The 12,592-nt window shown below is 39.4% G+C and overlaps 1 protein-coding gene across 2 annotated transcripts in view; it reads right to left on the reverse strand.

The window, feature by feature from the left end:
- The window catches only part of EPHA6 (EPH receptor A6), a 1,374,331-nt gene that overhangs the window by 1,067,123 nt on the left and 294,616 nt on the right, over nt 1-12,592 (reverse strand). For both annotated transcript variants that reach the window (XM_082246035.1, XM_082246036.1), the window contains exon 3: nt 1,346-2,009. In XM_082246035.1, coding sequence (XP_082102161.1) covers nt 1,346-2,009 — 664 coding nt within the window. The remainder of the gene's footprint in view (nt 1-1,345; nt 2,010-12,592) is intronic.

The raw sequence follows: 12,592 nt of genomic DNA on the forward strand, positions 1-12,592 counted from the left end.
TATGTTTAATCAATGGGATAGAGGTAGCTTCTAATTGTTTGGGTCAATGTGCCACAAAAAATGTCCAGTGAACCTTTTGCTAAGACCAAGTGGTGAGGATGCTTTCCAGGTGAAGAAACCCTATGCCAAGCTCCCCCTTTTGATGCCTTTATTCTACATGTCAGTATGTCTGTTTCTGAATCCTCAAAACATATCTTACAAAGTGCATGTGTATTAAAAACACTAGTTTATGCATATAGCCTACGTTTAGAGATATTTTCTATTGTACAGAACAATACTTCATGTCACTGCAACAACTGAAAACCACATCTTTTTTTGGCGTTGAGCTTGGAAAGAAACAATATATACCAACCTTAAGAATTATAATGAATTGGGCTAAAGGAAACCAAAATGTTGTTATAATGCTGCAAAACAGAGCAATGACCTCTCGAAAATGAATAAATGAGTGCTTATTTAGGCTCTATTTATGCTGCATAGCAACATCGAAGCAACCTTGGTTACATGAATGAGAAGGAAAGTTTTAATTGTCTTGGCCCACTTCCTATCAACAGACACTTTGTTGAATTATGTTAAAGTAACAGTATCTGCAGATACCTCACCACCACAGGACTTTAAACTTACTTAGTCCAACTCCCCCTCTGCCTTGCTACTGCAGTAACCTAGCCTGTCTTAGCGCCAGTGTTAGCTGGTCTTGGATCTTAGATGTCACAAACCCCCGCGTGGCGGTGTTTGGGCCTAGTGAATGGCTATTAAGGCCTGAACACTGTCGTATGGGGGAGGTTGCATGCTCCTTCAAAGCCAGAAGCCCCACAGCAGTGGGAGCATGGTTTTGTAAGTATAAATACCCTGTGGCTTGACTTTCTTCAGACAGTCACTTTGCCCTGAATTGGCAAAGCGAAAGGTCCTCTCTACAGAACAACTTCACTTTAAATGTTTTTCTTAGGGTTGAATGAATGCTGTATGCTTCCCTCAAGACAATGAAGACCACATAGTCATCCTGTCAAATGTTCTGAAACATACTCACTCTACTAGAAATCTGTTTTTATTGTGGTCTGGGAATTTTTTCTCACTTCCTGTTCTGTGTGACACTTCAATAGACAGGAAGTAAGAAGAAATCTCCTATACAGGCATATAGAAAGCATTAAAAACCTAAATACGGTTTTTAAACCTTGCACATTCCGAAAAAAAAAAAAAGGTTTTGCTAGAATTGAACACGATAAACCTTCTATTTTTGGATTTGAGTGGAACTGAGAACATGTGATATTTTTAAAAAGACAATGCTGTACTCAATATAATGTATTCACTATTGGCTGAGAAAACAAAGACTTATTAAACAATCACTTACCATGACAAGTTCCATCCACTTCCTCATATCCAACACTGCAGACGCAGCGTCCAAGTGGTACAAGCCAGTCGCCATCAGCTCCACAGTACAGTTTGGGGGTGTCTCTTTCTTCTGCATATTTGATGCAGGACCCTCGAACTTCAACAAGAGAAGATGAATCCACCCTTGGAATAGTATCTGGGAACATAGCCAAGTTGCGCACCATGTACGGACATTTTTTATAGTAGACACGTACTGACACCAAAGCAATACAGGCTCCGATATCTTGAAACGCAAGGTAAAACCCTTTTCTGGTAATAGGCCCCACCTCTCGGACCTCCGTGTTCAGTTTAAGAATGCGATCCCCTAAATCCATTTGTGTGAAACTCTCATCAGCAGCAATAGTATCAATCTTACTATACTGATTGGGCTTGAATTTTACCACATGGGCATCATCAGACTCCATGTAGTAGAGGTTAAAGGTCTCCTTACAAGTCCCCACCACCCAAGGAATGCTGTTACAGTCCCTGAGAGTAAATTTCATCTCCACAAAAATCTTCTGTGCTGCATCCCGGGAGATCCAGTTGGTTCTGAGCCAGTTGTTCTGGTTTGCTTCCATGACGTTACATACTTGGTATGTATGAATAGGCCGATTATATTCATCCATTTCTGTGATGGCATCCCACTGGAAAAGATTCAAAATGTATTATGAGAATCTAAAAGAAAATTCACCAGAAACAAATAGATAAAATGGACACAATTTTTCAAAAGAACCATCATACACATACTGTATATATCATCAACTGGATTAAGTTGCAATACTATATAAAGAAAAATAGTGTAAAAGATTCAGGATATAATTAGAACACACAATATAGAAGGGGCAGAAGTTTCCTAGATAGTGTGGTCTGATAGGAAAAATTATCGAATCCTCTCCATGCAAATGAAAAAAATTGCAAAGATTTTAGCAATCTTTTTGTAGAATGTACCTACTGCTATTAGGTAAAAACAAATTCATGCGTCTCAGTCATGTCCTATTTCCTTAGTGGGAGGATCTGCCTGCTATAATCACATGATCAGTCTTACTGTTGTAATAGGAATAAAAACTGTTGGGCGGTGAGACATTACATAAGCACCGACAACATTCCTGAGGGAATTCTGTTATGTTTACAAGTAAAAAAGAAGGAAGATAGCTGCGCTTCAATACACAAATAAATAAGTTAGGCTGCCAGTACAAAGGTGATATCAGACCAAAGAACCAAAGAAATATGGTACAGCGCAGAAAAGAATGCAAGAAAGTCCAACACCATAGACAGGAACACAATCCTGACGGTCACCACGTGCACAATTGAGGTAATGCTCTTACCAGAACTGTAGACCCCCTGTCAAGGAAGGTCAACCAAGCCAGAAACTTAGAAATAACTGTGTGGGGCATTGTGTGGGGCGTTGTGTGCGCTCGGTAACATAGAGGGACCACACCATCCATTATCCAAGGCCATTAAACTTTTGAGGATACCATATGTTGGATAAAGTTAATTGGTGGATCTGGTGCAGGATTCTGAGCGGACCTATCCTGGTGGTTATTTCTACATTTCGGGCTTGGTTGACCTTCCTTGACAGGGGGTCTACAGTTCTGGTAAGAGCATTACCTCATTTTTGCACGTGGTGACCATCAGGATTGTGTTCCTGTCTATGGTGTTGGACTTTCCTGCATTCTTTTCTGCATCTCAGCAACTGGTCTCACAGGATTATTGGACTTTGCATAATCTATAATCTATGTTTTTTTCCAGTATATGCTATTTTTAGCGCTGCGCCTTATTATATTCTGGTATGTTTGCAAAGCAATATTTTGCAGACACAAATGGTCTGAATGTCCATTTTTTGACCTGTGATTATACATATCAAATGGAAAGAAATACATCCTCATGGGTAAGCGGATGTAAGTGAAATAGCATATGCCTATTTTTGTCCATCTCCAGGTCCATTCAGGTACATTGACCTCAATGGACCTGGGCTAGAGGTGGGCAGATGCAGTGATCCGACTGGAGTTGGGCAGATACACAAGTCAGCTTACATCTGCCCACCCATAGGGATTACATGGGCTATTTGTTCCATGGAGGAAAAATCAAAGAATGTCACAAATGTGACATACGTACCATTCTGATCAGACTCTGCAGGGGATCCATCTAGGATTATCTGCTGAGACTTAATGGACACAGCCTTACTTTACATTCACACTAGCACTCGTGTTTAGATTATTTCAACAAATGTCTTGCCTACCAAAAAAATTCTCCCGCATTTAGATGTACTTGCATCTATGCGTGTTCACATATTGTTACGTGTGTTTAGATGTTTTCGGAGTATCCAGATTATCCTTGTAAGCACAGAATTCAATTTTATCAAGACACAGTTAAACTGAATGCACCTAAATACAGGTATATGCACAATATGAATTCTGCCATTTAAAATGATTAAATGGCCTTTACAGTATATGCATATAGAAATGTACTTTAAACACATATAAACACTTTTACATATAGAGAATGAAGCTGGTAGTTGCCAACATCCCAGGAATATCTAGGAGATTTTTTACTCTAGATGGTGGTATACTTACCCCCGTAGAGCAGCTGTTATTGACCTTTAGCTAATTTTGAATATAACTGCTCAAAAACGACTGAAACTGCATAGACAATGTGAATATAGGTAATTACATCCTTAACCCAATAAACCTATAACAATGACACAATAGGGCACCGTGGGTGCTCTAACTCAATCTTTTATATATATTTTTATTCTTTTTTTTATTTATTTTTTTCCACCCTTATAGTACTCAATCTATAATTCTCCATTGCTCGGGCCTGGTTGATCTCAGTGACTCATAGAATGGACCTCTGGTCCCTACAATCCTTGGGGGATGTTTGGAGGACAATATGTATGTGATGTCTTTTACTTTTCAAGATGGCTATCTTCCTAATACCCAAGAAGCATCTTTAGACAGGTACTAACAATATACGTATGTAATAACAAAAAACGTGTATAATGATGCACTGTACACATGCATTATTTTAATGGTATGCTCTCATTGTAGAAAGTAACTCCCTTTTCCAAAAGTTTATACACCCCTGAAGAAGAAATTAAAAAGTAAATTTCGAAACGCATTCTGGAGTGCTCTGTCTGGGGATCTTTACTGGAAATTTGAGTATATCATGTATACAGATAACTTTGGAATATAGCCTTTCCTCCTTTTTAAACATTATGTCATGTGTTGTATATACTCTATGATGTGAATAAAGTTTTTTGTTAAATTTTAGACTGTATCGTGAGACTCAAGTTTTTTTTCTACTCCTCATTGCCGTTATAAGTCCCACATATGAGGTTTCTCTTTTCCTATAAACACTTTTATGTCATTGCCAGTGTGAGGGAGGCCCTAGAAGATCACAAGGCAAAAGACTGGTAGAGATAGTATTTAATAGCACTGAATTGCAAAATGGCTCTTGTGCCGATTTGATATTGTTATAGCTCTTTTAAAAAGAAAGTGGAATCTTCACAATGCGCACTGTACATATACTGCGACAGTGCGGGCCATCTGTGCAGAATCACGTATATATATATATATATATATATATATATATATATATATGTATATATATATGTGATTCTGCATTTCCGAGGAGTGGGTGCATGTGCGCACATGAGCCTGGCTGAGCTGTGATTTATCACAGCACATGGCAATCACCGAGTCCCAGGCAGTGATTGACCGCCGGCACCTGATAATCGGTTTTGGGCTTCACAAAACACAGCTCTGCGAGTGTAAACAGCACAGAGCTGTATTCAGTGACAGGGGATCTCGTTTGCTAAGTAGGGAACGAAAACAACTTGATCCCCAGTAAATGCAGCACACAGTACACACTTTAACACTTGTGAGGCACGTATTTAAACCCTTGAATGGCCTAGATGTTAACCCCTTTCTGCCCAGTGACAGTACATACTATTAGCACTGATTACTGTAAACAACTCACTGGTGATGTCAGTGGCAGTTAGTTCCCACAAAGTGTCAGTTAGAATCAGGTTGTGTTCTGTTCCGTTATAAGTTATAACTTTCACGCAAGCCAATCAATATACACTTATTGAGATTTTTTTTTACCAAAGACATGTAGCAGAATATATTTTGGCCAAAATTTATTAAACAATGTTTTTTTTTTTTTTTTTTTTAATGGGATATGTTTTATAGCAGAATGTAAAAAAAATATATATATTTTTTTAATTTTCCTTTTTTTTCTCATTTATGTATTAAAAATTAAAAACCCAGAGGGGATCAAAAGGTGATCAAATACCACCAAAAGAACACTCCATTTGTGTGAAAAAAATTATATAAATTTTGTTTGGCTACAGCCTTGTCAGTTAAACTAGTGCAGTAGCTTTCACTCTTGCCTACTGTATGTGGTTTACTTTATGGTATTGCTGGACGTGATTTGTACACCGTTTACAATTGTACTTTTATTAAATAAACATTTTATTTATTAAAAGTAGTGCAGTGCCGCATAGCAAAAAATTAGCCTGGTCATGAAAGGGGTAAATCTTCCGGAACATAAGTAGTCTTACCTTTCTCTCCTTCTTGTCCTAAGTCTTCATTCCTTGTGCCACTGATCACTATTCAAATTTGATTGCCTTCCAAGCTTGATTCTGTACTCAAAATAACCCCTATATGCACATAATTAAATGACCATTGCCCCCTTCCAAATTCTAAATGCCCATTGTGTACAGTGCTGACTGTTACTATGATTGTACTTAAAAGATTTTATTCTTACCTTTTTTTCTAACACCTAAAAAATGCTTCAGCACAGAGTAGCGGTCCATCTCTTCTGCTTTTGGTCACTTTGTGTGTTCGGATTCTAGTCCTTTAACTTTCACCACTCTTACCCAGAACAGCCGAGTCAATGATAGTTTAGAGTCTGCATGAAGATGTGCATATTTCTGCTTACACACCACAGATGCCCATGTACACATGAATACACATGGACCTATATGTAGGAGAGGGTAGTTATTCACTTACCCCAAGGCTGGATCCACTATTAGCAAAATAATATATGCTAAGGGTGCCAAGAGAAGGGGGTAACACAGAGTCTAACCGGTAGATATCCTGCCCTATCAAGCCCTTTCTCCTGCATAGATTGTGTAAGAGATAGGTGAGAAAAGGGAATAACAGAACGAGCAGTCAATGGGGAAAGGTCTGCTATAATTGTTCCTTGCTTTAGTTTACAGCTCTATTCCTGCTCCGATGGAGACTTATTCTTTATGCTGCAAATTTGTGAGTCTCACGTCTTCTCTTGCATTATCCATAATACAAATTAGATGAACGATGCATTATTAAGAGGATGGCCTTGTGTAACATTAGGTCCTACAGGACCAACCTAAGAGCACTCAAGTGTAATGGTCTTGTATACTGGATCCTCAAGAGGTACATAAAACAGGTGGGTGATTCAGTGTTGCAGCCTCTTACTAAACGTGGCCTAGAAGCTTGGGTAGACCAAGCAACACTAAATAACTGACAAAAGGAAAAGGACTTTGTGAGCACAGAGAACCCTCTGCTAGGTGTGTTTGAAAGTAAAGGCTGAGAAAGCACAGTACACAATGTATATAAATATATATATATATATAAATATATATATATATATATATATATATATATATATATATATATATATATATACACAGTATATATATATATACACAGTATATATATATATATATATATATATATATATATATATATATATATATATTTCAAACAAAGATGTTGTACCTAAAATGTTACAGGTATTGAGTGATGTACTAATAAAATATAAATGAGTTACAGATGGATAGGTCTCAAAGTAATAATGAAGTCTAATGAAGTTATTACATTTGACGCTGATCCAGGACTTATATCTTTATGATATATTTGAACTGAGTTTCTTCTAGAATTTCCTTAAGGGCCAAAAAACATAAATTACATAATTATCATACGCTGAATGTCAGCCACATTTGCATGTCAGTTGTGAAAGTGCTGCGGAGCAAAGTGGGACAGAAAATGCATACAACTGTGCCAGAAAATGAATCCCACTAACTGTGTTCTCAAGCAGCTACTATTTTAGGACACGCACTCTCTAAAACACATAACATTCAACACTACAAGGTAACCTTATAATTCTTACAGAAGTCAGATATTATACATTAAAAGAAAAAAACAAGCTCTACAACACCTGGGGGCAGAGGTCTCATCTCTATCATATACAATGATCTTAACTCTCAACACTTAGATGTTAAATTATCATATATGCTGAAGTGGGAGACAGACCTTGATACGGTGTACTCGGTTGGTGAATGGAATCAAATGTGGTAAAACTTGCGCAAATGCACCAGATCCCTATCTATTAGAGAGACTGCAGTTAAGCTATTCACCAGGTGGTACTACACGCCAGTCCAATTAAATTTATTCTTTCCAGACACCTCCCCTCCATGTTTTCGTGGTTGTTCAAACCTTGGAACACTCTTACATATATTCTGGGAGTGTGACAAGGTCAAACAAATATGGTCTGAACTGTTCAAGATTGTGGACAAGATGGCCGGTAAGAGTCTTGAACTGACACACTTCCACTGCATATTTTTCCAGAGCATACACGATACACCATCCCAATTCCAACAACTTGTTCACACGATCTGTGTAGCTGCTCACTGGACAATCGCTCTACAATGGATAAAAGATTTTGTCCCCTTACCACTGGTTCTTAGTAGAGTTGACGAAATAAGACATATGGAGTATTTACAACACTCCATTACTAACACCAAACACATATATGACCTAAAGTGGAACCCTTGGCTCACGTACAAAGCTTCACAAATTGATGCACCTCCAGTCAATCCCTAATACTATATGTTAGCATTAACCTTTACCTCAATATACCATTTGTACATTTCTGAATCCTATTGATATTGATATACTTAAATATCTTGCTATTACTGAGGATATTACAGTTGGTTTTTCTAAAAAGAAGAAGAGAACACTCATTTTTTTATTTTTTGGATTTATATTTTTATATGTATATTACAAAACTATATATATGATGTATGGATGTTTTATTATGCATTGTATGTTTTGTACCGAAACATTTTCAATAAACGTTTTTAGACAAAAAAAGAAAAAAACAAAAACAAACAAACAATATTTGTCTAGTTACTGATGCTTACAAAATGTGCTTAAAGTAGAAGTAGCGTTTTCACAAAAGAAAACTTTGAGTTATAGTTTCAGTTAGCTTGAAGAGATGCCGTCCCCTTACCAGCGTATGGCAAAAGGACAGTGCTTCTGCAATGGGATCCCCAAAGATCCACAATTACTTATGTTATCTGCACTCCTTCACAGATTCTTCTTCCTCTGCAGCCAGCCAGAGTAGTGACATCGCCAACCGCGCCCATCATGTCGCAGTGTTCACACCTAGAGATTGGCTAGCACTTAGCAAAGGCTCAAGATCCCCTGTTACCCTGGTGCTGCTACAGCATTAGGAGGTAACGGGTACAAGGTAGGGGTCATTTCACATTTCCCCCTGACAAGCTGATTTCTTTTTATATGCCTATCTTAAAGCCCAATTGCACCTTGTGCAAAAAAAAAAAAAAAAAAAACAAGAAAAATCCTGAAAATTAAAAAACAGCTCTTGATATATTCCAGTGCCTCCCCTCACAGTCTCATCAATCCAGCCATGTGGCACCATGCATTTTCCAAGTTGAATGATGCTGGGCTCCACCCCATGCTGCAGAGAATTGCATAATGATGTGGAGCTGTTCTCTGCAGGATACATCCATTGCCAAAATTCACCAAACTCAAAACACTAGAGTATTTCAGTGCTTCAAGTAGAGCGGGGGACCAGAGTTGGGCTTTAAGAAGACACCTAAAGTTCAGAATTTCCCTTTAAAGGTCAGTCCCCTTTCTCCCAAACTATGTTTTTATTTATTTTATTTTTAGGTAGATAGTGTTTCTAAAGCTTAAAGCGGAGTTCCACCCTGGGAAAGTTTTTTTTAATAAAAATACCCCCGGGACAGTCAGGGCTAGTGCATTCCACAATGGCTAGCCTCTGATCTGTCCCGGGTTGCACTTACCTTTTAGAAGAAATACTTACCATGAAAATGTATTGTCCAGCGCTGCCATCTCAGGTGCGGGCAGCTGCAAGCCAGCGCGATCCTCTTCTGTGTCCTCTTCCGTCTTCTTCGGTCCCACGATGCACTGCACCGGCCCCGCCGTCACTTCCGGTGCCGCAGTGTCATCCCTGCACAGCTTCTGGGCATGCCCAGAAGCTGTTTAGCAAGGTATGACGGCGCCTGCACCGGAACTGACATCGGGGCCGGTGCAGGCGCATTGATTCCTGGGAGTGACGACGTTCGGCTCCCAGGAATCATTGCATGCCAGGAAGTGATGAATCGCCGTGGCCTCCGAGGGGAGGAAGAGGAAGTAAGGTAAGTATAACCCAATTTTTTCTATAATGTGAAAGATAATGTTACACTGAGTAAATAGATACCCAACATGTCATGCTTCAAAATTGCGCACGCTCGTGGAATGGCGACAAACATTGATACTTAAAAATCCCCATAAGCGACATTTTAAAAATTTCTACAGGTTACCAGCTTAGAGTTACAGAGGAGGTCTAGGGCTCAAATTGTTGCACTTGCTCTAACCATTGTGGCGATACCTCACATGTGTGGTTTGAACACCGTTTACATATGTGGGCGGGACTTGCGTATTCATTCGCTTCTGCGTGTGAGCTAACGGGGACAGGGCGCTTTCATTTCTTTTTTCCTATTTATTTTATTTATTATTATTTTTTTTTTACACAGTTTTTTTGGAAAAAAAAATGTTTGATCATTTTTATTCCTATTACAAGGAATGTAAACATCCCTTGTACAAGAAATAAGCATGACAGGACCTCTTTATTGTGAGATCTGGGGTGAAAAAGACCTCAGACCTCACAACTACACAAAAAAAGAAAAAAAAATAGCTGAAAAAAATTGGCTCTTTAAAGTAGTTGCTAGGAGACAACGTTTGACGTCACTCCGGTCCTTTAAGACCATATAGTCGACTGGGGGCCATCTTGCCCTCACTCGACTTACAGTCTGTGAGGAGAGAGGATCGGATCATTTGTCCCACTGCCGGTGGGTCCGGTAAGCGGGGAAAACGACCGGGAGGCAGCGGGAGGGAAAGGCACCTCTTCCGCCACACCGTAAGGGTGATCCACCACTAGGACCTCCCTTATCTTACAGAGGACCGCCCGCCGTTTTGAAAAATACCAGGGTTATGGCAGCTATCTGCGTGCCATAACCCCGGTATTTAGCGCCAAAGAACCGACGTAAATCGACGGCGGGTGGTCGGTAAGTGGTTAAAGTCTCCACGCCTGTCTCAGTCATTATGAGAAGTTCTCACTTTCCCTGCTGCATATTTTGTTATATTATGGAAAACACAGCAGGAAGAGTGCAGCCCAAAGTGGAGAGGAACTCCAAATTAGACTAAAAATAGATCCAAGGTTGATGAAAGGGAGAACTTTCCAAAGACAACAGACAAGCCAGCCCACAGCACTCCACCAGTAAATGAAATATCACTTTACCCAGACCAACCTGTTAAAGAGGTTGTAAACCCATTTTTTTTTCTTTTTGACCCTGCAAGAGAAACACATAATGAGCTAGTATGCATCGCATACTAGCTCATTATGAAATACTTACCTTAGAACGAGCCCCCCGCCGTGCCGCCCACTTAGCTGGATGACGGGCGATATGTCCAGTCGCCCGTCTTCCGGGATCCCGGCATCCGGCCATCTGATTGCCCGGAGCCGCGGTGACGTCACTCCCGCGCACGCGCGCGGGAGCCGACAGTCACGGCACGGGGCTCTGAATAAACGGCACTAGTGGCCGTTCCTTCAGAGCGCATGCGCCAGTGGCGTCACTGGATGCATCTAAGGTAAATATCTCCTAAACGGTACATGTTTAGGAGATATTTACAGTACCTATAGGTAAGCCTTATCATAGGCTTACCTATAGGTACAAGTGTCAGAGGAAGGTTTACTTCCTCTTTAAGTCATTAAGGCTGTTTTTGCTTTCCTGTCTGTGAGATGCATATACAAATAGCTCAGCTGCTATATTATTTATCAGTATTAAACTGAAATGTCAGCTTTGCCGCTGCGCACAAGAACATTTTCAAGTTTAAACTCTTCTCAATGTTTTTGTAATTGAACTACGCAAAATGCCTTTAAAAGATTTAACTAAGCCTTGCTTGTGTTTAGCCCATTGACACGATGCCTACAAATTAATTAAATGTAGGCAACAGGCATTCAAAGATAAAAGTAGTTATTTTCTGGGACGTAGCTACGGTGGGATGAGTAATAGAAGGCACTTAAGATGCCGCAGCTCCAGGAAAATAAATTGTCGGGAAATATTTAAGATAACAGCAAAACAGCGACACTTACTATTTTGTTAATCTATATGACTATGACAACCCACATTACCCAAGCACTTATCTCAAGGAGCCAAGGAAAATGTCACCACTGCTTTGAAAGTTGTTTTAAGCTGTAAAGATACACCAATTATGGTGACCTTAGCAGTGAGGGACACTGATTCAGCAATGGTTTAAGAGCCATCTGGGCACATTTATCAGATTATTGTCTCAATGGAGCAACTTTAGTGCTGATGCAAAGAACCATTATACCAAAACTGATCTTAAGAACCATCAAGTCGCCCAGCTGTCAGTTAACTTATTGTATGTGGAAGCTTGCCAACTGACTCATTACTGGCTTTCTGAAGCTCTTTTAGATCTGGCTAAATAGACAACACTGGGAAAAAAAACACTTATGCTGTGGTCAGTTTTGTCATTTCTATGGCTTTAAAATAAACCTGTGCGGCCAGAAGTAAGGATGCTGCTGGCTTGTTTTTTAAGTAGACCTGTCATAAATCCAATGAACAAATTATTTAGTGAAGGTTACAATCAGAGAAAACTTCAGATCAACGCAAGTAAGAGATCCAGTATTATTTGAATGTAAAGTTTAGGCAACTATAGCTGCATTAATTAGTCTTTTTAATACCTTGCACGAATACAGCTTTAAAGCCCCCATATGTTATAGATGGATCATATTATATAGAATACACTCTGCAAAAGATAAACTACAGTCCACGTATGTTATTATAATTGTTAAGCACGGGATTCTGCAGATGAGCAGAGACAAAGCAACACTGAGCACTATCCGTAATCACTTTCCT

This window comes from Pelophylax lessonae (assembly GCF_965119305.1).
Source record: "Pelophylax lessonae genome assembly, chromosome: 2".
In the NCBI taxonomy this organism is placed as follows: domain Eukaryota; kingdom Metazoa; phylum Chordata; class Amphibia; order Anura; family Ranidae; genus Pelophylax; species Pelophylax lessonae.